General features: G+C 42.3%; 2 protein-coding genes across 2 annotated transcripts in view; one reads left to right on the plus strand and one right to left on the minus strand.

Moving 5' to 3' along the window:
- Positions 1-180: 180 nt before the first annotated feature.
- guk1b (guanylate kinase 1b) lies at positions 181-6,682 on the plus strand (the record flags this gene model as incomplete). Its single annotated transcript, XM_080430570.1, has 8 exons — positions 181-289; positions 943-984; positions 2,176-2,295; positions 3,745-3,841; positions 4,599-4,737; positions 4,969-5,053; positions 6,173-6,258; positions 6,637-6,682. The coding sequence occupies 8 exons, from the start codon at positions 181-183 to the stop codon at positions 6,664-6,666; spliced, it is 708 nt and encodes a 235-aa protein (XP_080286696.1). The 3' UTR covers positions 6,667-6,682.
- A 154-nt stretch (positions 6,683-6,836) lies between these two features.
- The window catches only part of obscna (obscurin, cytoskeletal calmodulin and titin-interacting RhoGEF a), a 62,291-nt gene continuing 44,793 nt past the window's right edge, over positions 6,837-24,334 (minus strand). Inside the window, exons 58-87 of the mRNA XM_080431974.1 lie at positions 24,096-24,273; positions 23,763-23,876; positions 23,349-23,516; positions 22,334-22,436; positions 22,107-22,236; positions 21,901-22,006; positions 20,417-20,513; positions 19,269-19,402; positions 19,069-19,181; positions 18,804-18,972; positions 18,509-18,596; positions 18,217-18,417; positions 17,470-17,530; positions 17,252-17,329; positions 16,876-17,048; positions 16,651-16,677; positions 16,384-16,536; positions 16,149-16,194; positions 15,952-16,029; positions 14,077-15,787; positions 13,790-13,918; positions 13,554-13,676; positions 12,503-12,670; positions 12,048-12,153; positions 11,629-11,865; positions 10,791-11,014; positions 10,026-10,122; positions 9,205-9,354; positions 8,092-8,310; positions 6,837-7,938 (exon numbers count right to left, since the gene is read on the minus strand). Coding sequence (XP_080288100.1) covers positions 8,130-8,310; positions 9,205-9,354; positions 10,026-10,122; positions 10,791-11,014; positions 11,629-11,865; positions 12,048-12,153; positions 12,503-12,670; positions 13,554-13,676; positions 13,790-13,918; positions 14,077-15,787; positions 15,952-16,029; positions 16,149-16,194; positions 16,384-16,536; positions 16,651-16,677; positions 16,876-17,048; positions 17,252-17,329; positions 17,470-17,530; positions 18,217-18,417; positions 18,509-18,596; positions 18,804-18,972; positions 19,069-19,181; positions 19,269-19,402; positions 20,417-20,513; positions 21,901-22,006; positions 22,107-22,236; positions 22,334-22,436; positions 23,349-23,516; positions 23,763-23,876; positions 24,096-24,273 — 5,343 coding nt within the window. The 3' untranslated portion in view covers positions 6,837-7,938; positions 8,092-8,129. The remainder of the gene's footprint in view (positions 7,939-8,091; positions 8,311-9,204; positions 9,355-10,025; positions 10,123-10,790; positions 11,015-11,628; positions 11,866-12,047; positions 12,154-12,502; positions 12,671-13,553; positions 13,677-13,789; positions 13,919-14,076; positions 15,788-15,951; positions 16,030-16,148; positions 16,195-16,383; positions 16,537-16,650; positions 16,678-16,875; positions 17,049-17,251; positions 17,330-17,469; positions 17,531-18,216; positions 18,418-18,508; positions 18,597-18,803; positions 18,973-19,068; positions 19,182-19,268; positions 19,403-20,416; positions 20,514-21,900; positions 22,007-22,106; positions 22,237-22,333; positions 22,437-23,348; positions 23,517-23,762; positions 23,877-24,095; positions 24,274-24,334) is intronic.

The raw sequence follows: 24,334 nt of genomic DNA on the forward strand, positions 1-24,334 counted from the left end.
TAATATAAATACACTGATTACAAATAGTGGCCCACCAATGATCATTCTTCTGACATTCGTTTAAAAAAAGGCACCTTGAATGGCCTATCCATTAGATTCTTATTGATTTTAATCATTGTGGCACAGGTTCAATCTTTCAGTTCACCTGTTTGTCTTCTCTGTCTGTCTTGTCTCAGTGAGATGGGACCCAGGCCTGTGGTGCTGAGCGGGCCCTCAGGGGCTGGCAAGAGTACTCTGATGAAGAGACTGATGAAGGAGCATGAGGGAGTGTTTGGATTCAGTGTGTCACGTACGTTTGTGGACTGCTCACTTTTGGCTTCTCCCCTAATATCGTTGCTGTCGGGCAATAATCGTTGCTGTCCTATGTCCATGTTCTTTGGTAAATTAATGCTCTACAAAAGTTGCAAAATGTAGCATATCTACAAACTCATAACGTGTCACTCACAAGTGAAAGCAGTTAAATGCGTCTGTGGGTTTAATAAATATTTAACCAATGAAAAGTGTTAACAGAAGCTTGTGACTAAATAACACCTATATTGGCTCCATTGGAACACAGGTAAATCTTTACATTTTATTTATTTATTTACAAGTAGAGTTTTGGACACGGTTTTGGACAAGGTTTCCACCCGGTAGCGACGATATCCTTTCTGAAGGGGAAGTGAAGTCACCTACAGTAGATACACTCTGTCTCTAGATGATTGATTATTTAACGAAGTATTGGGCTTGTTTATTAGTTCAGTAAAAGGATTAAAAATGTATCAACCAATGAATTACATTAGTTACATACTTTTCCACAAAAACTATGACCATATGTTTATTATATGGTCATATTTTTAACAATTAATCTATACAATTAACATGCTCTGTAGAGTAGGTGCCACTTTTTATTTTATATCTGTACATTTGTTATCTTGTAACTGATCGGTAAACTATTTCTTACAGACACAACAAGGAACCCACGGCCAGGAGAGGAAGATGGCAAAGGTATACAGTAGCATTGTCTGACTTAACATCAGGGGTCTGTGTTGTCATAGTCATAAAGGACCGTACTGGTGGCCAGTGTTTCATTGGTCACTGCACGCGGTAACACGCCATCCCAGCAGTCTTTTGAGCAGGAGCACGCGCACGCAAATGCACGGATGTGCACGTGCGTGCACACAAGAATGCGTTCCACTCAATTCGTGCGCCAAGTAACTACCTGGCTACTTTGCATAACAATAGCTCAGGTCGTCAGGTGTGTTTAAATACGTCCACACATACACTGTATGATAAGAGCATTTTGGCAACTGACAGTACTGCTACAGTATCCTATCTGCATGCAATGCAAGGATGCCTCAGCCACCGTCCAAGATGAGGAAGATACTCGTTCAAAGCAAACTTTTTAGTTTTGCTTGTTTCTTTTGAAAATAATCGTGATTCATGAGACGTGACAAATGTGTGTTTACGGATTCCATCAGCAAGAAACAATCATGTTTTAATTCAATGTGATTCATTGATTAATCTTGTACTGGCAATATTTACAAAAACTAAACTAAAACTAGTCATTTCCTATACAAACATGTTTCCTACTATTTATGCACTCGTAATCCTAAATCTAAGTCAAATTAATCACAGACACATTATTCAAGTTACAAGTAACATTTCATAATGCTGGTCGGAGTTGTTCTGTGCGCATGCGAGGGAACATTTATGCGCATGTGGGGGAACTTGCGCGTGCATGTGGCGTCATTAAAATAGCATCCCACCAGTGACAAAATCACCAATGCAACACTGCTGGTGGCATTGTCTATTCACAGCTTATGTCATATATCGTACATAAACATGCATTTTCCTGTTAATGGCTTTATTTTTAAATGTTGCGTTTGCTTACACTTTGAACTGAACTGCATAATTGAGTCAGCGATGGCTAAACCTCACAGCGCGCTTAATACAGTACATCAGTTGTTCCATAAACGGGCGATGTTGATGGCGCTTGAGTGTCGGGTGAGCCGTGAGCGACTCACGCGGACGCCTCACTATCACCGTCAGCCGTGTACACAGCAAATATTGGGCCACACAGGCGCTTATTGAGCTTATTGAACATTGAGCCTTATGGCTCAATGTTGGCTTGGTGTGTAGAGGCCTTTACACAGAGGGATCAACCTTTTTCTGTGCCTTGTTTGTTTGTCTCCATAGGGCTGAACGCGCTCCCCATGCTTCTCGCTTCTACATTATTTCCTGTAGCAGCTGTCTTATCCTCTGAAGAAATAGATATGTCAACCTCATTTTCTGAGTGTTCAGAAATCACAGAAAAAGGTGACCTCAAGGTGACCCTCCACCATCAGAGGACCAATCCCATTAAGTCTTAATAGCCAAAAATAGCCTCTTTACTGTCCCATTTCAACAACATAGCTACGTCATTGATGTGTTACATCAAACCATTAGCATCACAGGAGAAAGTTTGAGCAAGCACGGGTGTCTCCATACTGCTTGCATCACACTTAATTAACCACACTTAATCATGTTAGCAAGTGTAGCTATTTATCTGGTCCGAGGTTGTGTTCAATTCAGAGAAGAGATCTTTGAGACAAAGTTTGGATAGTCAAATTGTGATGCGGTGGGTTTCCTTTGTACGGCCCTGCATGCTAGCTAATTCATGTGATCCAGCAGATCGTAATAATCAGATAACAATCTACTCAAATCTGGTCAACAAAAAATCTGGGATACTGTGCAGTTACGTTTTAAGAAACGGCAATCCACTGGAGGAGGAACCAATCTACTGGATTTTGAAGGATTCTGACAGTATGAAATTTAACCACTTGAACCCAAGAGGAAACGTTCGCCAGAAATAGAAATACCATTTACAAGCTCACTGAGCTTGTAGATCTGCTATTTCTGGCGAAGAGATTCGGTGTAAAGGAACCATGAGCAGACCAAGTGCAGTTGCAACTCAGGTCCGTTTCACTAAGAAGAGAGGGTTTAAGTGGTTAAGGTGATGATCAGTCTTCTAACATCCATGCAGTTGACTTGCCGAACAAAAAGCTATTTTCAAATCAACTTTGAAACTAAATTTTCAGACTTAATCCTGTTTGTTTACAGCACAACCTGTCTCCATAGCAGCAAGATCTCTCACTTTTCTTCTACAGATTGTTATCTCGTTCTGAACTGAATCTTTCATGCTGTCATGCTAATGAGTGTGTATCACAGTGCCCACAGCAGGAGGTGTTAAAAGTAGTGGTAGAACCGTGTGTTGTTTTTTACCCTTTAAAATGTTTTAGATCCCCAGTGGTCTTGATGTTGTGAAGGAGTAAGCGTGGATATGTGGATATGGTACAGACAACACAACCTGCCCTCTAATGAATGCATATTCAGAAAGTGTGTTTCAGAATATGTTGTTCTTCTTTTCTGGTCACTGCATACACTTTTCTCATACAACGTGGTTGCACGTTTATCAGTTTACCAAATTCTTTACAATTTATGATGATGTTCCAAACTACCAGAAAGCAATTTACACAATGAATGACAGTTCTACTATATGCCTGGCTGTGTGTTGTTTCATTTTATGTCTCCACCATTACACTGACTGCTCATTGTGGTGCCCCACCACATGGGGCCATCGTGCACTAAACTATATATATCACTTTTGCATAATCTTTGCATCATTTACTTCCATTCTATGTCATTTCTTTCTTAACTGTACTACATGTGTTATTAATTTTGCTCTCACACACATGCATGTTTCTCTGATGTACTTGCGTCCTCCAGATTACCACTACACAACCAAAGAAGCCATGCAGGAGGGCATTGAGAGAGGCGACTTCATTGAGAACGCTGAGTTTTCTGGCAACATGTATGGAACAAGGTAAAGTTTCAAGCGTAAATGTATATGTGAGGCCTTGAAATCTAAGTACGGTGTATGGGAATCAAACTGCCAACTCTATTAGCTCTGTGCTCCACCCATGTACATTTATTTAGCTTGGTGATTGAAGTTATTCTAAAATAACAATCATATTCTCACAAAGAACCAGGTGATACCAAAGTTGGTCTAACCCAAGTGGCACTTGTTCAACGTGCAGGAGAACACAAAATATTCAGTAAACCTTTCAATAAAATTCAGTTATACGTTGGCTTCAGAGTGGCCTTTGGCTGAGTGATAAGGATCAGTATGCCGCATAATATTGTGGCGACAGATGGTGCTTTAACCTCCATTAGGTCAGAGTAGGTCAGAAGGACAGCAGCTCCCGTACGGAGGAGATAACACTGACCGCTGTAAGAGCAGCTTGGATCAATGTTTCTATCCTCTTAAGTTAACCTCCTGTCATGTGAGGAGTACAAAGTCACCCACACATCACGCTCAATCCCTCTATGGCAGCAGTTCCCCACCTGTGGGCCACTAGTGGGCCATGAGGATATTGCAAGTGGACCCCCCCAAATAATGGGTGGGCCCACAAATATTTGATAGGTGAGTCGCAAACACTTTCGAGATTCTCAAGTGGGCCCTGATCCAGAAAAGGTTGGGAACCAGGTCTTTATGGTGCTTTGTCCGCTGCCACCATGGTTGATTTTCTTTGATAGAACTGTACAGTATCAAAATGTTTTCTTTTGTTCCTTCTTTGCAGTAAGTCAGCAATTGAGGACGTGATTGCCAAGAATATAATCTGCATCCTGGATGTGGACATCCAGGGGGTGAGGAAGATTAAGGAAACTGACTTGGACCCCATTTACATCTCCATCCAGCCTCCCTCCATGGAAATCCTGGTAAGACTCCAACATCACATGCACTTTGTATTGCCCATAGTTTTACAAAGGCAATTGTGCTCTTCACTGCAACCACTTGGGATGGGGTTTCCCCATAGAGTATATACACACCCTGAGTGTGAGCAAGAGCAAAATGGCTGCCATGTGAATATGGTGAATAGACTTTTCAATTCAGGGCAATCATGACCTCGTCTTTGGTTTTAATGCATTTGGTGCTATTGGCTTATCCAGGAAAAACGTCTGAGGGACAGGCAGACAGAGACAGAGGACAGTCTACAGAAGCGCCTGGAGGCAGCACGCATTGACATGGAACTCAGTAAGTTTGACTACGGTCTTTATTTAAAGCTATATAAATATTATATTATTATATATATATTATATTATATATAATATATATATTTTTGTTAACATAATATAACTTATACAATTGGGGTGGTTGTATTCGGTCTCCCTGCTCTTCTATTGAGACATTTGGATCCTGTGTTTGGTTTGACACGACCTTTGACACGATCCCGTTTCTGGGTTGACACAGATTTGGACGTGAAGGTCAAAATTATATTTCTCCCCTAAAGGTGACTTTCCACCAAACAAGACTACTTCAGACTATAACAGACTGGTAGTCTGTTGTCAAAAGTTGGCATTTAGTTCAGCAAAAGCAGTCGGCTGATGCGCACATTGTTGTGTTAATGCCTTAGAGCTGGTAGCACTGGCCTGCAAGATTTGGCCAGTGTTGCCAGGTATGCTTATTATAAGCGACTTTGGGCTTGTTTTCCTGTAAGTCGCTTGTAAATATTCATAGTTGCTGGTTGCTTTTGTTTGGGCTCGTTTCTGAAGTGTAGTTGCTTATTTGGGCTGGCTTTCAATATTATTTTTGAAAATAGCTGATTTAATAAGGCTCAAGTGATGAAACTGGTCGCTTCTTTTGGGCTTGTTTTCATAGACCTTGTCGCATTCAACCCGGAAAAAAACCCTACGTCCGGTGCTAGTACTGCTCCCGGTTCGGCTACAATGGGAAACATGGCCACAGGCTGACTAAATAAGCAATTTAAAAACGGGTAGTTTCGTCCCCGAACCTAAAATATTTTGTGCCCAACCAAACCTTAAACATCTGTACGCTTTGGAATACGATGTGGCGAAAAGGGTAAACAGCGGACCCTTTGCGGCCGTTCAACCGATTCTGGGAGACCTCGGCATAGGACCTCATCTCGGAGCTGTATAGCGGATTGAGAGGTTCTTAATGTGGCTAAGTTTGCCTGTAATCGGTGCGGTGGAGAGCTGCCTTAAGCAAGCAGGCTCTATTAGCTCAGTGGTTCCTAAGATGGGTTCCTGTCCGGGGTAGAACAGGAAAGTTACATGGTGCAGCTTCAAGGTCATTATGTACTGTTATCTAATAATATTGGAACAAACTAACGATCTATGTCATTGCTGTTTGCAGGTAAGGAGCCAGGAGTATTTGACAGGGTTATCATCAATGACGATTTAGATAAGGCCTATGAGGAGCTCACAGCCCTCCTCAGTGATGTAAGTATATATATCTACCAACCACTGGAATTTTAAAATACACAACATTTGAACAAACTAAGTTTAATAGCTTCTCAGAGATAGAAGTAGATCATTCAAGTTGGCTGATAAAACACTTTTATAGACTCAATTATCTATGTTTTAGAGATATCCTGATCAGTTTTGGGGTGATTTCTTTATAGAATAGATACATTCAGTATACTAATACATACATTAATATATATATATTATATATATATATATATATATATATATATATATATATATATATATATATATATATATATATTATATTATTACGTTTTTGAATCAAGCACAAGTAGATGTTTGCATTGAAGAGCACTCATTTACGGTACCCTCCTTTTTTTCCTACAACAGGAAATCAAAAAAGTTCAGGAGGCCAAGTAATAAGAAGAAGAAACACTCATCATCCTCTCCAGGAGATCCAACACCGTTGACTCAACCCACTGTTTTACGCCTGTAAACCTGTGATGTGTCAAAAGCTGATTCTTATTCTGACTCTAGTCTGAATGACCCCATCAGCAATAAGTCTCCCTCTCCTCTGATAATCAATACATTGTACCCTCAGGCTGTTGCCATATATGCATATTTGATTTACAGATGGCAGAGGACCTCCAAAGAAGGTTCTGTTTTACATTTCCTGGACCAGGCGGTACAGTACATGCACAGTATGATACAGTATCAGCTGTCATAATACAGTATGGCACATACAGTTCAAGACCAAATACACAGTTTTCTGTGTTATCTGTGACGTTTTTCTATTAGGATTACCAATAAGGTAAACATTGCTGTCTTAAAATATTTATGTCAATTGATTTAGCTTTAGGTAGTTAAATATATACCAATCCATTCTATGTTATTCATATTTGCTCCCATTTGTGTTTACATGTTTGAGCTAGGTTGAATAAAGGATATGGGGACAATGATTGATCACTCTTCTGCTGTTTAATTTATCTTCCATTCAGTCAGCCCTTCAAATGGGTCATTAACAACAAAAACTAATGAAATATATCAGAAACATTAAGTTTTCTAATCAAATTTTCCATTTACACATTGTAACAAGAGAGAACATGTAAAACTCTGCAATGATATTCATCACTCAAGAAATATCTTGTTAACAATTCACTGTGAGCTGCAAAATGTTTTACATTTTGTAACATCATAGCCGGTATACATGTGTCATCATACACGGTACATACATGTGCGTCTGTCTGCCACTGTAGCAAATGAGCAGAATTATCACAGTATTATACACTTCATGCCTCAGTGACTGCATAATATACAGTATCTAAACACAAATATCCCTGATAGGCTGTCATACTTCACCCTAAAACGCAAAAATGCAGCACACTCAGACATATACATCAATATGTATATGTACTTTGAACACCTATTAAGACACATCACATTCCTGTGATCAGAGGACATTAGGATTATTTGAACTATTTTACCAAACGTCCAGACGGGGGAAAAAATGAAATCTTACTGAACCAGCTTGAAATGAGTTCAGATAGAAGAAGAGGCACAGCTAAATAATAAAGTAAACATGATTGATGGAACTGTGTTGCCAAAATGAAGACATAAAGTATGTTCCGGCAACATGTTATGGGAAAACTTTGTCCATGAAAGTATACGTGAAGCCTTGAAAGTAAAAGTAAAGTAAAGTGTGTGTGTGTGTGTGTGTGTTTGTGTGTGTGTGTGTGTGTGTGTGTGTGTGTGTGTGTGTGTGTGTGTGTGTGTGTGTGTGTGTGTGTGTGTGTGTGTGTGTGTGTGTGTGTGTGTGTGTGTGTGTGTGTGTGTGTGTGTGTGTGTGTGTGTGTGTGTGTGTGTGTGTGTGTGTAATCATTGCCTCATTCGAAGACGGGGCACTGTAGCTTGGTGCAGACTTGCTTTCGTTTGGCCTCCCTGTCGTGGAGGTAGGCCTTGAGCTTGTCTGTGGAGAAACACACCATGGAGTCCTTGCGTTTGCTGGTAGAGCGGTGGCCTCGCACCCAGGGGTTCTGCAGACACTCGGCTGCCGTGGGTCTCCCCCTAAACGGAGAACCAGGACCACAATCACTTTTATAACTTAGGGGGGGCATAGGAAATTACAGCATACATATGTAAATTTATATATATAAATTACAGCACACATACACGTATATCGTCTGCTGTTGGGCAGAAGCCTATATCTCCATATTTCACTTTTTTTTAAATGTTTTTGCATGATTGTTTTTCATTCATTTCAATGAAAACCCTCTTTAATATAATGCTCTATTTTATACATCCTATGACAGTGTTGCACGAAAGCATTTAGCAGGGTCCCCACACATTTTTAGCAATGAATTTCCAAAACTTTTCCAAAACTTTTCCAGAATATTTAGCCCAATTTCCAGGCCTATATAACAATCATTCAGCGCAATAATGTGTCTCTTACTCCTATGTAGAATGCCCAAAGATAGGCAGTGTAGCAAAAATAAAGCATAGAATATAGAATAGTACAATTTCATTCAAAATTTCGTGCAAAATCAGGGCATAGCTCACTGGAAGACTCATTATGGCATCCGTATGACTTATTTTATTTAAATAATATATGCCATCACACAGCCCGTTCGGCGAAAGACTACTTATGTTACATATTTCGTGTAATGTTATACATGTTTATGAAAATGTTTTGTATTAACAAAATCAATAGCCAAAAACAATGCATAGCCAAATATTTTTCCAGGACCCTTGATAAATTCCAGGACCTTTGATCAATTCCCAAACTTTTCCAGTACTGGATTATTTTTTTTTCAATTTCAAAATATTTCCAGGAATTTCATGACCGTGGGGACCCTGATTTAGAAACATGTTGAAAACGTACTGTCCCAGTGACTACTTCATGACTAAGAGCATTAGCTTTAATATTATACTGAGTGCATACTAGACTACAGAGGCACTGACCAGGCCTTGTGGTTCAGACTGTTCTTCAAGAAGTTGATGGCTCCCTCTGACAGACCAGGGTAGCAGCAGCCGAACTGGATCTTCCCTTTCTTGATGTTCTTGTCCCGCTCCCAGTTATGGTCTGCATTGAATGGACTGTCTGCACTCAACCTGGGAGGAGCCAAGGGAGGCATTTTGCCCCACAATTAACCATTAAATGTACCAAAACGGTTAGTAGAACAAATCTAAAGCAATGTTAACCACTTAAACCCTATAAGCAATTTTAACCACGTAAACCCTATATCAGTGGTTCTTACACTTTTTAATTTCCAGGACTGACAATGTACAAATAGAACCAAATGGACCCGTAAGAGTCCATTTGTACTCTCTCAAAATGTAAGGGTCTATTTAGAACCCCCTCAAGGAACCCTGAGGGTCCTGGACCCCACTTTGAGAACCACTGCCCTACCTCGTTGACCGGTGTCCCCAGGGGTACCTCTACCCCTCTTCCTCTTTGCAGAAAATAGTCAATCTACAAGCTTTGAGCTTATAGATCCGCTTTTTCTGCGAATGCTCGCCTATTATGATATGCCCAGAATAGGGACGCTGGGTTCATGTGGTTAAAATAAACGATGGTATTTTTGAAGGATATACAAATTAAACAACTTTAAGTCCATGACTGATGAAATAACTGTATATTTGAAAAAAGTGATTGGAACAGATACATTTTAATTAACGACTATCTTGAAAAGGGAAGCAAAAACATATGCTAAAACATAATGGTTTTACTCAAACCAACATGAATTCCAGCTAAGCTGTATTTCCTATATTTCTTTACTTACATGATGAATGCCAGAACTCCAACAGCCCAAATGTCAGTCTCGGGCCCAACACCTTGTCCTTCCAGGATCTCCGGAGCTTTAGGAAGGACAATGTAAACTGACAGAACAGACAGAGAGGGGACATTTTTTTTGACACTTCAAAAAAATGCAGATACACATGCTATATTTGCATTCATTAGAAATTAATTTGAATAAGTAAATGGGAACATAAATAAGAAAAGATAGACTTAGTGGCTTGTTAAGCTATGGTAGCTAAGATGAACACAGAGTGATGGTGATGAGGTTAGGTTGAGTTATATCCGTCCATCAATCGCTTTCCCGTGATGTCAATGCATATACGGGAATATTTCAATGTAGGCTGATGATAGGTTCTTGGTTTACGTACTGTATGTATTAGTTATTATTAGATTATTGGTTTACTTATGTATTACTTTATCATTAGATTACTTTATTACTATTTTTATGCATTTGATGTATTATGTGTATTATGATGTATTATGATGTATTATCTTGTGTCCTTGCTTACTGTAAATCGCTCTGGATTAAGAGCGTCTGCTAAATGCCTAAACTGTAAACTGTAACTGTAACTGTATACCTTTGCTGGTGTATTCTGTTGAAGGTCATGACAGTCACAAAGGGGATTAGTACACTAGAAACATCTACAGAAAGTTCTACTCTACAAAAAGTCTAAAAGTCTACAACAAACCTACAAACATTCTCCAAGTCTCTTCCATTGATGCATGAAATACGTCACTTAACGGTTACCTTTGTTTTCAGGCAACCCTTGGATGTGTTCTATGTTGAGTGGCTGTCCCGATGTGAAGGACTGGGCGGAGCCAAAGTCGACGATCTTCAACTTGTTGTGGTCGTCCACCAGCATGTTGTCTGACTTGAGGTCCAGGTGGACGACGCGGCGACTGTGCAGGTAGTCCACGGCGCTCAGGATCTGAACCAGCAACTCTGCAACGTGCGTCTCGCCGTACAGGTCTCTGTGACGTGCAGAGAAGAGACACGCATTTTCACGGTCGACTATTCTACGGTCCACGCTAGGGGTGTGCCGATACACTAATTTCATGAAACGATACGATATTGGGCTCACGACATCGATACGATATCGATACAATACGATATATGGCACTTTTTTATTATGAAAATATATGGGGGGGGGAAAAGCAAATGCAAACAAATACTTCTGTTTTTGCATTATTATTATTTCAAAACAATATTTGTTTCTCCCAAAACGATACATATCGTCACGAAAACGTATCGCGATATATCGCGGGACGATATATCGGCACACCCCTAGTCCACGCTGCTTTCTCCACTCATTTGTTGCAGGTTGATTTGAGAACATAACAGATCTTTATTGGTCCAAGAGGGAAAAGGGGTAGTCACTCACAGCAGCTAGGATTAGCATATGCGGTACAGTCGATTTGTCTACAATATAGAGAAGGATAAGAACAATATGGTGGTTGCTGGAGACCTGCTGTGTTACATGTCCTCCCCGCTCTCTGCCCACAGTTGCCCAGCTGTCTCTATACTATCCTAATCTAAATGAAGCAAAACAAATATTAGAAACGTTAGTCTGATTCTGAGCCTATACCTTTCTGCCAGGTTGTAGAGCAGCTCCTTGCCAGGACACAGCTCCTCCACCAAGACCAGGTAGCAGCGGGTGATGTAGGCCGTGTGCAGCTGGACCAGGTGGGGGTGGTGGAGCCTCTTAAGCAGCTGGTACTCCCTCAACACCATCTGTCTCTGCTCTGGACCGTAGGGCGTGATCTTAGCAGCAAACGCTCCGCTCTGCTCATCCGTGCACTGGGTTATTACGCTGAAACGACCCCTGTGATGACAGAGACCAGGGAGAGAGAGGGATGCTAGGTGGAAAGAATAATGGTAAAAAAAAAAAACGGATAAAAGACAAAAAAACATGACACTGCCGTACAACGAAGTATAAATCAGACTTAACTGGGATTATATCCGGTTACTTTTTGGACAGCAGCATTCATTAGTGAGAGAACTCACCTGTTGATCTCCGACAAGAAGCTGTAGGTCTTGTGTGTGGGCGTGGGTCTCAGTAGAGTGACTTTAGTCGCTGGGTACTCAGTCTGAATGAGAGGAACATGAACCTCTGCAGCGGAGAGAGTACATACACAGGACAGACAAAGTAGGAATCATCTTTAACTAGGCCTATTTCAATCCCAGCATGTCTATTCTGGGGGGAATATTCGCCAAAAATAGCTCACACTGTGCCGTGTTGTGATACGTTGTAATCTTATATTTTGCTATTTTTTTTAAATGTGTGGAAAAAATAAATACATGTTTTTTATGTGCCTATAATGGCATGGATGCCGGGTTGAAAGTGGTTAAGAAAAATCACTGTTTGAGAACCACTGATGCAAATTTTTAATAAAAAAAAACAAATACTGGACACCCAAACAAACATGACAGTTAACAACTTCCATTTTGAATTTCCTTGCCTTCAGGATGAGTCGCCATAACTATGGGTTGGGAGGGGTCACTGAAAGGTCCTGCTCCCTTCTCGGTGAGGCAGCCCACCCTGAACACGTAGGATGCCCCTCTGGGCAAGTCCTTCACAACGCAGCAGCTGTCCGTCACCTCCTCTGCCAGAACCCTCCATTCCCCACCTGAGGATAACTCCCACGGATAAGATCAACTAGGACATTACTGTATGTACTCACCACATTTCAGTCAGGACAAACTAATGAATGGATACAATATTTGTATTGAATTTAAAATTAGCAATATATTTATTTTCGTTTGGCGATGAATTGGACCTAGTTTTAGGTACTTTGAGAAAGCACTTTACATCTCCCTACCAATAGGGACTCTAAATCCCCCCGGTACATAAAAGTAGATCCAAAACGACAGGTGGTAGCTGGGGTGGTGGAGGGTGAGCAGCAAGTTTTAAAGCAGCAGCAAGCAGCAGCAGCACAGACAGCAGTAGGCAGCAGCAAACAGCAAGCTAGGAATGAGCAATGCAACTTCCCCATTTAAATGGGGTGCGCTATTATGAAGTGAGTATGTGATTGGTTGAGAACAGAAGCATGGAGCTGAGACCTACCAATGGTCAGCCAGCAGCATCTGCACTGAGTTCCCTAACAGAACTTGCTCTGCGCATGTACCATGAGCACCGCTCATTGAACTAGTGGCATGTTGGCTGTAAACATGCTGTGTATGTGAATTTGAAAGGCTGAAGGAAGTTTGCTCTTGAGATTAAGGCTTCCTTGCGCAGTAAAATAAAGAAAAACAAGAAAAACAAGAAATTTGGTGCTGATTTGTCCAGCAGTTTGTGAGAGTAGCTCCACACACACACACAAAAAAAATGGATTCATGTGGATCTCACGCGCGCGCGCGCGCGCGCACACACACACACACACACACACACACACACACACACACACACACACACACACACACACACACACACACACACACACACACACACACACACACACACACACACACACACACACACACACACACACACACACACACACACACACACACCCTCTGTACTGTACTGGACACAGTAAATGGGTGGATCACTGGACTGGACCGCTTTCCACACCAGCAGAACTCCTCCGCCTTCCATTTGCATCACATCAGCCCGGCTGGGTCGGACTGGGAGTTCTGAAGGGACAGGTAACAAACTGTGGTACAAAGACTCAGAACCAGGTTTAGAGCACAATAAGCATAGATCTGTTAGAGAAATAGCTTCAATGAGAGGATGTAATCTTTTGTACCTTTACTCTTCCTGAATGCAGGTATTTTAAAGGCAGACAGGAATTTGGAAGCCTTGTTTTTAGGGCTCTCAATGCCAGTAATGCGCTTTCTTTCAGGTGGTGTGGGTGATGTTCCTTTTACTATGGGTCCTGTGACATAAGGCATACGACACAGCACAGCAACCCCACAATGAGTGACGAATAGACTCAAGAAAACAATCATTGCAAACATTTTCAATAAAGTCAATAGTAGCAATACAATGCCTCAACTTAATCCATGATTGTAAAGTATTCGGAATGACACTGACCTTTACTCACATCCTCCTTACTGGAGGATTTGAACAGTTTGGTGAGGCTGGAGGCTGAAGCTCTCATCTTTTTCCTCAGCGACATGGTGGGCGTGTCTGGCTTCATGATCTCCCCCAGCGTGGGTCCCAGCTCTGCGTCGTCCAACTGGGAGTAGGAATGGGCTGTCCAGGACTGCCTGCGGAAGATATTCAGCAATCCCAGCTTGGGTGACTTCCCTGTGGGCTGTCTGATCTCAAGGGCAGGAGCAGACGCGTGCCTCTGTAGGCCCTGGCTTGCCTTCTTGTCTTTGGCCCTAGGAGGTCTCTCTGGGGCTTGGAGAGAAGAGAGGCTGGTGCTGGGACTGGGGCTAGGTGTCATTTGTAGGGTCAAGTTAGGGTTTGAGCGTGTGCGATTCCTCGGTGGCGCTTGAGGAAATGAGCCCCTGGGTTTAGATTCTCCCGCAGCTTGCTGAAACGAACAAGGGGACGGTGAGGTCACGGGCTCGTATCTGGGCACAGGTCGGCCAGGGCTCAGCTCCTCAAACGAACCTAGTCTGCTGGAGAACCCTGAGCCAGGCCCATGCTCCAATATCAACGACTCAGTCGAGGAACCGTGGGAACCAGCGAGGTTAACCCCAGACACTGGCCTCTGATCCATCCTGGGACTCCGTCTCGCTCCGGCACAGAGGCCAGAGCCAGCAAGTATGCCCCCAAGCAAGGTATTATTACCCTGTACAGGGGCAACAGAACCTCTTCTCCTGGTGGCCCGAGCAGCACTCGGTGGAGCCAGCAAAGTCATCCCCACCAACTCATCATCTGTAAAGTCCTCCTTCAGACTCTGAGTGCCCTCCTCCTCTGCTGGCGCCATGCGGCGCCTGGGTGAACCGGGAGACCGCCGGGACTCATCCAGCGACCTGCTCCTCCTGTGAGGCAGCATGTTGGAGTGGGAGAGGCCGACTCCGCTGTCGAATGAAGTGGACTTCTGCATGACAGGTTGGATGGATCCCCGTCTCTGGCCGCGGCCGACCTCCGTCTCGTCCTCCACGTACTCGATGAGAGGCTCGTTGAGGCGTCCAGAGAGGCTGCTGCGCAGCGGCTTGCGGCCTCTCTCCTGCTTCTTGGCCTGGAATTTGTCCCGGAGCGTCAAGTGTCTGGCGGACATGGGCGACAGCTGTTGGGAGTTGCTATAGAAGGTGCTGCGGATGACGCTGCCGCGGGGGATGCGACCCCCCTCGCTCCCTGAGCCCTCGTCCCCTTCAGACAGGTAGAGGGAGGGGCTACTGTCCCTGCTGACCCTACGCTCCCTTTGGGATGTGTTTTGGAAGGACGCTTCTGACGAGGCGACCGATTGCCTGCTTACGCTCCTCTCCAGTATGCTTCTTCTTCCACCAATCTCACTGTCCTCTTCCTCACCCATTGTTACTTCCTCCTCTTCTTCTTCTTCTTCGTACAAACAGCGTTTGGCAAAGGGTTCTGGGATCCGGGCTCTCTCCATGAGTGGATCGTAGTCATCTTCTGTCTCGTCCTCTTCCTCCTCGGTGGGGCTGTAGTGCTGGAAGAAGTCCCTCGAGTCGGCCTCGTCGTACTCCGATGATGAACCGCTGCTCAGGGAGCTGCTGCTGTGTTCCTCGTGCTCCCGGGGGACTGTCACCGCTGTTTCCCTCAGAGGAGCATCCAGTAGCTCGGGGATGGACCTCAGTGTCAGCACTGAACCGATGCATGTCAAAGAACGCTGTGGCAAGAGAGAGAGAGAGGGGGTTAAAACAAGCATGTATTAATCCATGTTTTATACAGGGCAAGTTGTGATGAGTTCAGAAGTAAAAGAGATCACCGTTGTTAGATTACCAACATCACAAATTGATGGCACTTCATGGACTGCAATGTAGGGAAACTCACCTGCCATTTCCTCTTTGACATGAAGGCTTTCAGATTCCTTGTGTTGATGTCTTCAGTGTCTTCCCCTGCATGCTCATCCTGACAGCATATTCAATGATGGCGTTTATTGATATGTTGTACTATATGAGTTACTTAATGAATCAAAACATGAACATGACTGAAAAAAACGAGAATCTAGTATTCTGTATTCTTCTCACCTGGATCCATTCATGTGCCAAGCATTCTAAAGCCGAAGGCCTCTTCCTAAATGGGATAAACATTATAAAAATTTAAAATATCTTTTTTTTTATTTTTTACAAGTATTTAAAATGTTAAATTAAACAATTTTGCTAGCCTAAGCTCCTTTCGCAGGATTATTAACTTAGTGTGTGACTGGGTTTGTGTTTGTCCCTGTCCATTATAATTAGATTAATAACGGTGTAGGTTCCTCACTCTGGGTCTGGCTGCAGGAGTGAGCGGAGGAAGCTCTGGGCCTCAGGGCTCCTGTTGATGACATCAGGGGCATCCCAGTTGAGGGTCCCCTCCCCCACTCTCAGCAGTGTAGCGCGATCCGTCTCACCCGCAAATGGACACCGGCACATCAGACTGCGAGGAGCCACAAGGAAATGTTTATCGGAAGCCTAATGAGTTACATCAACAGTGTTCTCATGGGTAATATAACATTTCAAGAGACTTGAGTATGTACTGAAAGATACTCACAACAGATAGGCCATAACACCCACAGACCTGGCAGAAAAAAAACACAGTAGTACATTTCTGTAATCCTGTATCATCTCATTTCCCTTTCCCTATCTCAAACTGAACATGGCTTAATGGGGTAGGCAGTAGGTAGTAATAGTCAATTGCCACATTAGGACTGGGGGAAAAAATAGGGTTTAAGTGGTTAAATTTGGCAGATGTAGCGTGACAGATCATAAAACTCACCATATATCAGAGGCTTTAGTGACTGGCTCTTGATGAACAATCTCAGGGGCAACAAACTCTGGTATACCAAACTTGCTGTACTGGTGTCTGGATGAGTCCATTTCTTGGCAGAAGCCAAAGTCGCAGATTTTGATTTCGTCTCTGGGTGGATACACCATCAGGATGTTGTCAGGCTGTGGGGATTTACCAAATGAAGTTATTTTGGGCAGGTCAACAATCTAAAAAATAGCTCAAATAGCCCACCTACAAGCTCACAATGCGTTGTGAGCTTGTTTGCTATTTTCACTATTTCGCTATATTTTTTAAAATTGTGTTAATGTTAAAACAGTATTGTAGAGATTAATAACAGAATGCTAAAGGGACAATAAAAAATTACTTTGATGTCCAGATGCAAGATGTTCATGCCATGAATGTGACCAACTCCTTCCAAGACTTGAAGGATGTACAACTGGACCTGAAATGAAAATTCAAGATTGATGCAATCATCATCTGCTACATCAACTAAACAAACAAAACATTGAAGAAAAAACAGCAACATATATTATATATGAAAAAACAAATATACATGTTTTTATACATAAGACAACATTTTACCTCTCTCTCCGTGACTGATCCCTTCAGTAACAAATGATCAAGCAGTCCATGAGAGCAGCAGCTGCAAATATTGTTACGGAATATTCATGTATTTATTTTTATTAAGCTTTATTTATTTATTTTCGGAGGACACTTTAACCCATTAAAACCACGAAAGCATCTGTGTCATTTTAGATTTTAGTAACAAACATAAGTGCAACTGCAATTTTGTTTTACATTTTTGGAAAATCTTGAAAGTGCTTGAAAAGTACACAAATGTTCTTTTCTGGGGGGGTTCCTGGCACAAAACATTTTCAGTTTGGGGTCCGCGGCCAAATACATATCAATTTAGGGGGTCTTTGGCGCGAAACAGTTTGAGAACTACTGATTTAGAAGTTTTCACGTTTGTGGCTTGAATTTTCAAATCTAAAAGTAACAATCAAATTAATTCAAAATGCTTACGTTAAATGCCACATGACAAAACCAACAAGATTCATGTTATAGAATTAAACTCTCCCAGGGTATAACTGAGTTCAGTCTGAGAGACGATTTATAATAATACAACACAGAGCAATCTCTGTGTTGGTTATAATGTCATAATGTCATCATACAAACAAGAATCACAAAAAAAAGCAAATAGGTCTATATCATCATGCATATATTTACGATACCAACACATTTAGGCTTATTCTCCTTTTGCAATAATCGCAGAGTCATTATGTATAATGCTAAACTACTAAATGCCTAAATGTGACATGAGAAGGATACACTTCAGTGACCAGGATGAGAGTGCGTCGGGTGCAGAAGAAATCCAGCAGACAGGCCACTCTGGGATGAGCAAGGCGGGACAACAGATCTCTCTCCTGGAAAGCGCGAGTCCTGGTTCTGCTTCTCAGTGGCAGGAATTTGGCAGCAAAGCCTTCACCCGTCCTTCTGTGGACTACACGCTTCACCACCCCAAACGTTCCCCTAAAGCACAGGGAGACGATAGAGGCCATATCATATCCCTGAAAAGGCGACGTCCAATAAGAGCAAAGTATACAGTAACTAAGATATTCACCTTCCAATTTCCTCATGGACGTCATAGACGGAAAATAGCTTTCTCCTTTTCCCCAGCTCCACCTCCCTCTCCTGAGATTCCAGTTCAACTACAGAAAAACAAATGGGACGTTGAGATGCTTCAAGCACAATGGTCTCTTGCTTCCAATGACTAACTTTAATTCAACTACTGATTCAAAGTTCATACTTTGTTTTCACATCTGTGAGTACGTTTATGTCATACACTCACCCGCAAAGCTCATTTATATTCGAACAGAAGAGCTGTCTGTGCACAGCAGCACATTCTGAAATCTCACCTTCCACCACGGTAAGCTGGGCCTGGCATGAGTCATGACCAGACTCATTGAAGGCAAAGCAGGTGTAGATGCCACCGTCCTCACCCTCGGGGCATACAATGGTCACTGAACAGCGGGCACCGTGCTGCACTATCTCCACATTTTCATTGGCAGACAGCTCCTCACCGTCCTCCAATCACACAAGAGAACATTATTTTTGATTAGACTCGTTTTGGTCATTCAGTTTTTGACATGTAAAATTCTATTTGATCTATAGAAGCCTTACCTTGTACCACTGTATCTGCGGGGTTGGCTTTCCTGTGATGATGGCAGTAAAGACAGCTGATTGGCCGGGGTCTACGCAAAGGTCCTCAGCGGGGACCTGGATGGAGGGCGGAGCTGGACAGGAAGTTGCTTAGTGAGCACCGGTAATATGAAAACACTCACAGGAATAAGGAACTCTGAAGTTTGAGTGACAAAAAATACCATCTGGAATGTCCTGCATAGACTCTGAGATATAGAGATCTTCCTCCTCTTCCTCTGGATAATAAACAGGTTCTTGCATCACCTGCTCTACAGATGGAACGGTGACACCAGCCTCCTCAGTGCTATGCTCAGGTCTGGAGGGAAGGACAAGATGGCTATGTAAGTGTATTCAGCAACAATATATGAAAATACCATTGTGGAAGCTGATCACACCCTTTCCTCATTCCACAACAATGGCACAAAACAAAATAGAACAAGACATGTTTCAACCACGGATGGTTTCTTAACCAGCGTGTTTCTTGTGTCTGGTGTTAAGCAATAAGACCTTTATTGATAACGTGAGGGAAATTCAGTCACCAAAGGTAGCACAGCAGCTAAGACACATTACAGGGCAAGAAAAAGTACTGTAGAATACAGCAGGGTAGAAATACATAACATTCAACGCAACACCCTCAATAAATGGCAAAAATATACAATATACAACACTATAGACCCTCAACATAGTGCAAGCACAACCTTCATCGCCTCCTCCACCCCGTCCCAGGGTATCCCCAACAACACAGCCAGCTTTATAAGCCCTTTATGGGTTTCCTTTTCTCAAATGCACTTATTTCTGCATTGTTTTAATAACCTTTGTTCTGTTTTTTTATTGTGCGAATAAATAAATCAAATCAAATCAAATCAGATGCTGAAACCAAGGGTTTCGAGGTGCTGGAAATGGTGTGGATTATTCTACACCTGCACCAACATTGGATCATAATACATCCTGTGTTAATTGAGGTGAGTGCTGCTGGATGCTACACTTAGATGATACGAGGAAACATGTTTTAGCTAAAACTGCCCTCTTCAATGATCTCACTGCGAAAAGACTTATCGGGCAACCTCTGTCCTAGTACCTATCAAGAATGAGCACACCATTCAAAATAATAGGGCGACACAGAAAAGAACATGGCAGCGCGTTCATTGAAGTTCAATGGAGAAGTGGCACCATGTTATATTCGGTTCCTCAAGCTTGATAGTCGGCACACGACACAGTGTCGTATGACATTGGAGCGTAAATCAAGCATTAGAAGTTGCAGAGAAAAATGACAGCGGTCTGAACTGTACCCACTGCATTGTGTGTACAAGGTCTGTAGCTGTGGACTTACTGTTCTGAGAAGAAAATCTTGGCAATAGAGGTAGCACTGAAGTCCGCCTGCAACCATTTCTTCACGAGGGCCGTGGACCAGCCCTCAGAGTCTGCATCTAGAACAACCATAACATTATTCAGACACAGTCTAAAATAACAGAACAATATCTCTATATGACCTACATTTAAAGAATATTAGATATTATTAGACAATGTCTATCCAAAGTGCTTGGTAAAGGAAAAGGTGAGAGAACATACAGTACCTTTACCTTCAGAGCCCAGGGATGGAGATACAGTTCTTACCTCAAGATTGGCGCTGACAACCCCATTAACCCACCACATCAACAGGGCATGGGCCAAAGCCCCACACCCACAGAGGGTATAGAGGACACCCCCCTAAGCACATGACCATCTCGTATTGACAGAAGTGAACAGTTAGCTGGGCATGCATGGGTGAGAGGAGAAAGGTGAACACAGAAATGAATGTATGTTGAATGGCACTTGTTACTATGAAGATGATGACTTACATGGAAAGGTCCCCATGAGAACTGCTGGACAGGTAGGTTACAGAAAATGGATAGGATATAGCACTCAACTGTGTCCAAAAGTCAAAAGGAAAACTCATTTGAGTAATGTGAAGTAATTTCACCAGCATATATGTATTCTATTGAAAAAGGTGTCACAAAGTGACAAAAGGCACGCAGACATCCTGTCCTGCTGGGCTGGGTGGTGGATAAAAAATTCAACTATTCAATTCTATTCTATTCTACATATCTCTGAATGTGAGCAATGAGTGAGTAGCAAGTTAATTGCTTTAGTTATCTGAGCTGTATTTTTTACTAAATGTTTTGGATAATAAGTGACTAAACAATGAATTACTAGTAGCAGGTACTCTATGTTTAGATCTCAGCTATTAGCACTGGAAATTCACTAGTTTACCGACTTTTGGAGCACCGAGATCAATCTAGTGGTCAACATTGATCCAATCCGTTCTAATCCATCTCATCTCTGGAAACAAGAAACATGATGAAACACGCACGCACGCAATGTAATGCAAAAAAAGTGTATTTTTTTTATGGATTCATGGATATGTGGACATTGGGGGGTATGAGGTTGAATGGTACCAGTGGTATTGATGGTGTCAGTGTGTGTGGAATGGAAGAAAAATGTGATAATCTGGGAATGAGATGCCACAAACTTGAAAGAATGATGAAGGTTTGGGTTTGAGGTGGAGACTGAAGTGTTGAAAAGTGTAAAGATATGATGTAATGTAAAGTGAAGTGAAGTGAAGTGAAACTGAACAATGGCCATGGCATGTGCTTCCTGAAGCCCCCATTCTTCAAAAAGTGCTTGAACTATAAACTTCGAAAATTACTGTCCTGTGGTATACAACTTATAACACTATTATTACTAATGAGGAAAATCCACGTGAAAACGCTCTTGTGTGTATCCCACCTCTGAACAGGACATTTACTGTACCTTGATTGGGTGGGACTGTCCTACCTTTGGGAGACAAGTCCTGCGGTTGGTCATCCTCAGTGTCCATCGATGGTATGTAGGCGGGACACAGCCCTGCTTTGCACTTGATGCAGCCCAACTGATTCCAAAGCTAAAACAACATAATATATTCAAGGTTTTGAAAATTAAAACGATTCACTTTGAAATACTTGATGTGTGTATTACAGTGTATTCTGATGTAGGTCTCATACCTCACACTCATAATGTCCAATATCTGCCTCTGTTGGCTTCATTATGGTCAGAGTCAAGATTCCACTGCGGGCATCATTCACTATGTGGTATTTCTGCCCGTCAGTCATCTCTGTGCCATCTTTCAACCACCTGCCATATCCAGACATCAACAAGTTTGACACACTGTGTATGGTCAAATATTATACTGCGAGTTAATTTAAGATAACTTCTTTAGGATTGTCCATACCTTATTCGTGGTAAAGGACAGGTGAGAGTAGAGCAGGTGAACTGGATATCCACTCCTTCCATTAAACAGGTGCTCTCCAGCCGACTCACAAACCTGGGCGGGGCTGTAGAGAAGAAAATGGGTTTTGATTGAGCATGTCACAGCACTCAAATATACAAGATACTGAGCAGTACTCAAATAAAAGACATGAAAAGATACTTGCATCTTTATAGTCCTTTACGGCCCATTTATACTCAAATTCTGAACGTTTTCGTACAGTACTGTATGTACGCATGTGCAGCATTGCTCACATACTTTACACAATAGCACCTCACGGAAACATAATTTTTGTATCCGTAAGCTATCATAAAAGTGCACAAAGATGGACGAAATGAAGGCAGACAACGGAGATAAGTATTTCGTACATGTATTTAACGTAGAGTATGAATGGGCCTTGGCCTTAACACAACAAACGGGGAAAGCAAATATATATCTGCACTGTACATGTAGCCTATAATAGTATATACAGTAGCCCTTTGCCAGAAGAACAGTTTTTAACCAGTTTTTTGCTGGGTTTTTGAAAAAAAAAACATTGAAATTCAAATATTGTGAAAATCAGTACCTAAGTTATAATTTGGCAATAAATATGTTATATACATTTTGAAAATTGGTGTTTGAACAGCAAAATCAGCCTGCAGAAAGGGACCCAGAGTATCGCAAATATAGCTGGTTTTGAATGCTCGACATTTACATTGTACATTTATTGGGCAATATTATACCATGTACAGTCAATACAGATACCTACAACTAGCAATTTCCTCCACTTGTGATCTCATGATTCTTCATACCCGCATTACCCGGACAGAGCATTTCTTATTTCTTTAAGTAATTTCCATATGTTTATTTTTAGATTATGGGCTAGTAGTATGTATCTGAAGTTATCCCTTGTCTGTTGTTCTACCCTTAAGAATGTTTCCATCATCACAGCCAAGGGACATACGACAATGTGCCCTCTCTGTGGTATATATACACTCACCCTCCACCACAAGCTTGGCCAGTGTGCTAGCATTGCCCATAGAGCTGGCAGCGTAGCAGACATACTGGCCAGAGTCTTCTGGGGTGATCCCGTCCAGGATGAGGCAGCATGTGCCTGAGCGGTCAGCTGTGATGATGTGACGGGGCCCGTCCTCCAAAGGAAGACCGTCTAGGGAAGAGGACAGCGCATTCAAACTATGATAATCTTCAGTGGTGGATAAAGTATTTACTGTACTCATGTAAATGCCCAAGTTTTCAAAAGTAAAAATGTCAAAGTAAATTTTCTTTTGAATATCAATATATTACTGCATTGAAATTTAGAACATATAAAAAAAAAGGAAAAGCAGAAATGTTCAGAATACACCGCAGCTGATAGTAAAGTATTGGAAAATAATATACTGTACTTAAATTTTACCTTTAAACCAGGTGACCACTGGTTTGGGTGTTCCTGTGACCTTGCAGGTCAGTTTGACGGTCTGCCCAATCTTTGTGGTGCTGTCAGACAGGAGGATCTCAAACACTGGTGGGCCTGTTAATAGAAACAGTTCAGAAATCACTATAGAACTTATAGACCAGTGGTTCTCAAACTTTTTCATGACAAGGACCCCTCCCCCCCAAATGTATTTGTCCGTGGGCCCCCATCTGAAATACTTTCTGCCAGGGACCCGATTTGCATGGTTAAAATGTAAGTGATTAAAACATAGCAGATCTATAAGTTGTCTTTCTATTAACTCAAAATAAGACTCACTGTTAGTATTCAGGCTGGAGCGCTGCTGCAGCTCTTTCAGGTCTTTGAGCCAGGAGAGCTTGACCAGAGTGGAGCGACCCTGCAGCGAGTACCTCCTCACTGAACCTCTGTGCTCATGCCACAGCCCCCAGGATCTCTCATCTCCATCCACAGTGTCCTTCACTGACACATCGTTCAGCTAGGCAGGGAGAGGGAAGAGGAGAAAGTGCTCCATCATAATGTAGTATAACTGCACAACT

The sequence above is a fragment of the Gymnoscopelus braueri genome (genome assembly GCF_963280865.1).
Source record: "Gymnoscopelus braueri genome assembly, chromosome: 6".
Taxonomy (NCBI): Eukaryota; Metazoa; Chordata; class Actinopteri; order Myctophiformes; family Myctophidae; genus Gymnoscopelus; species Gymnoscopelus braueri.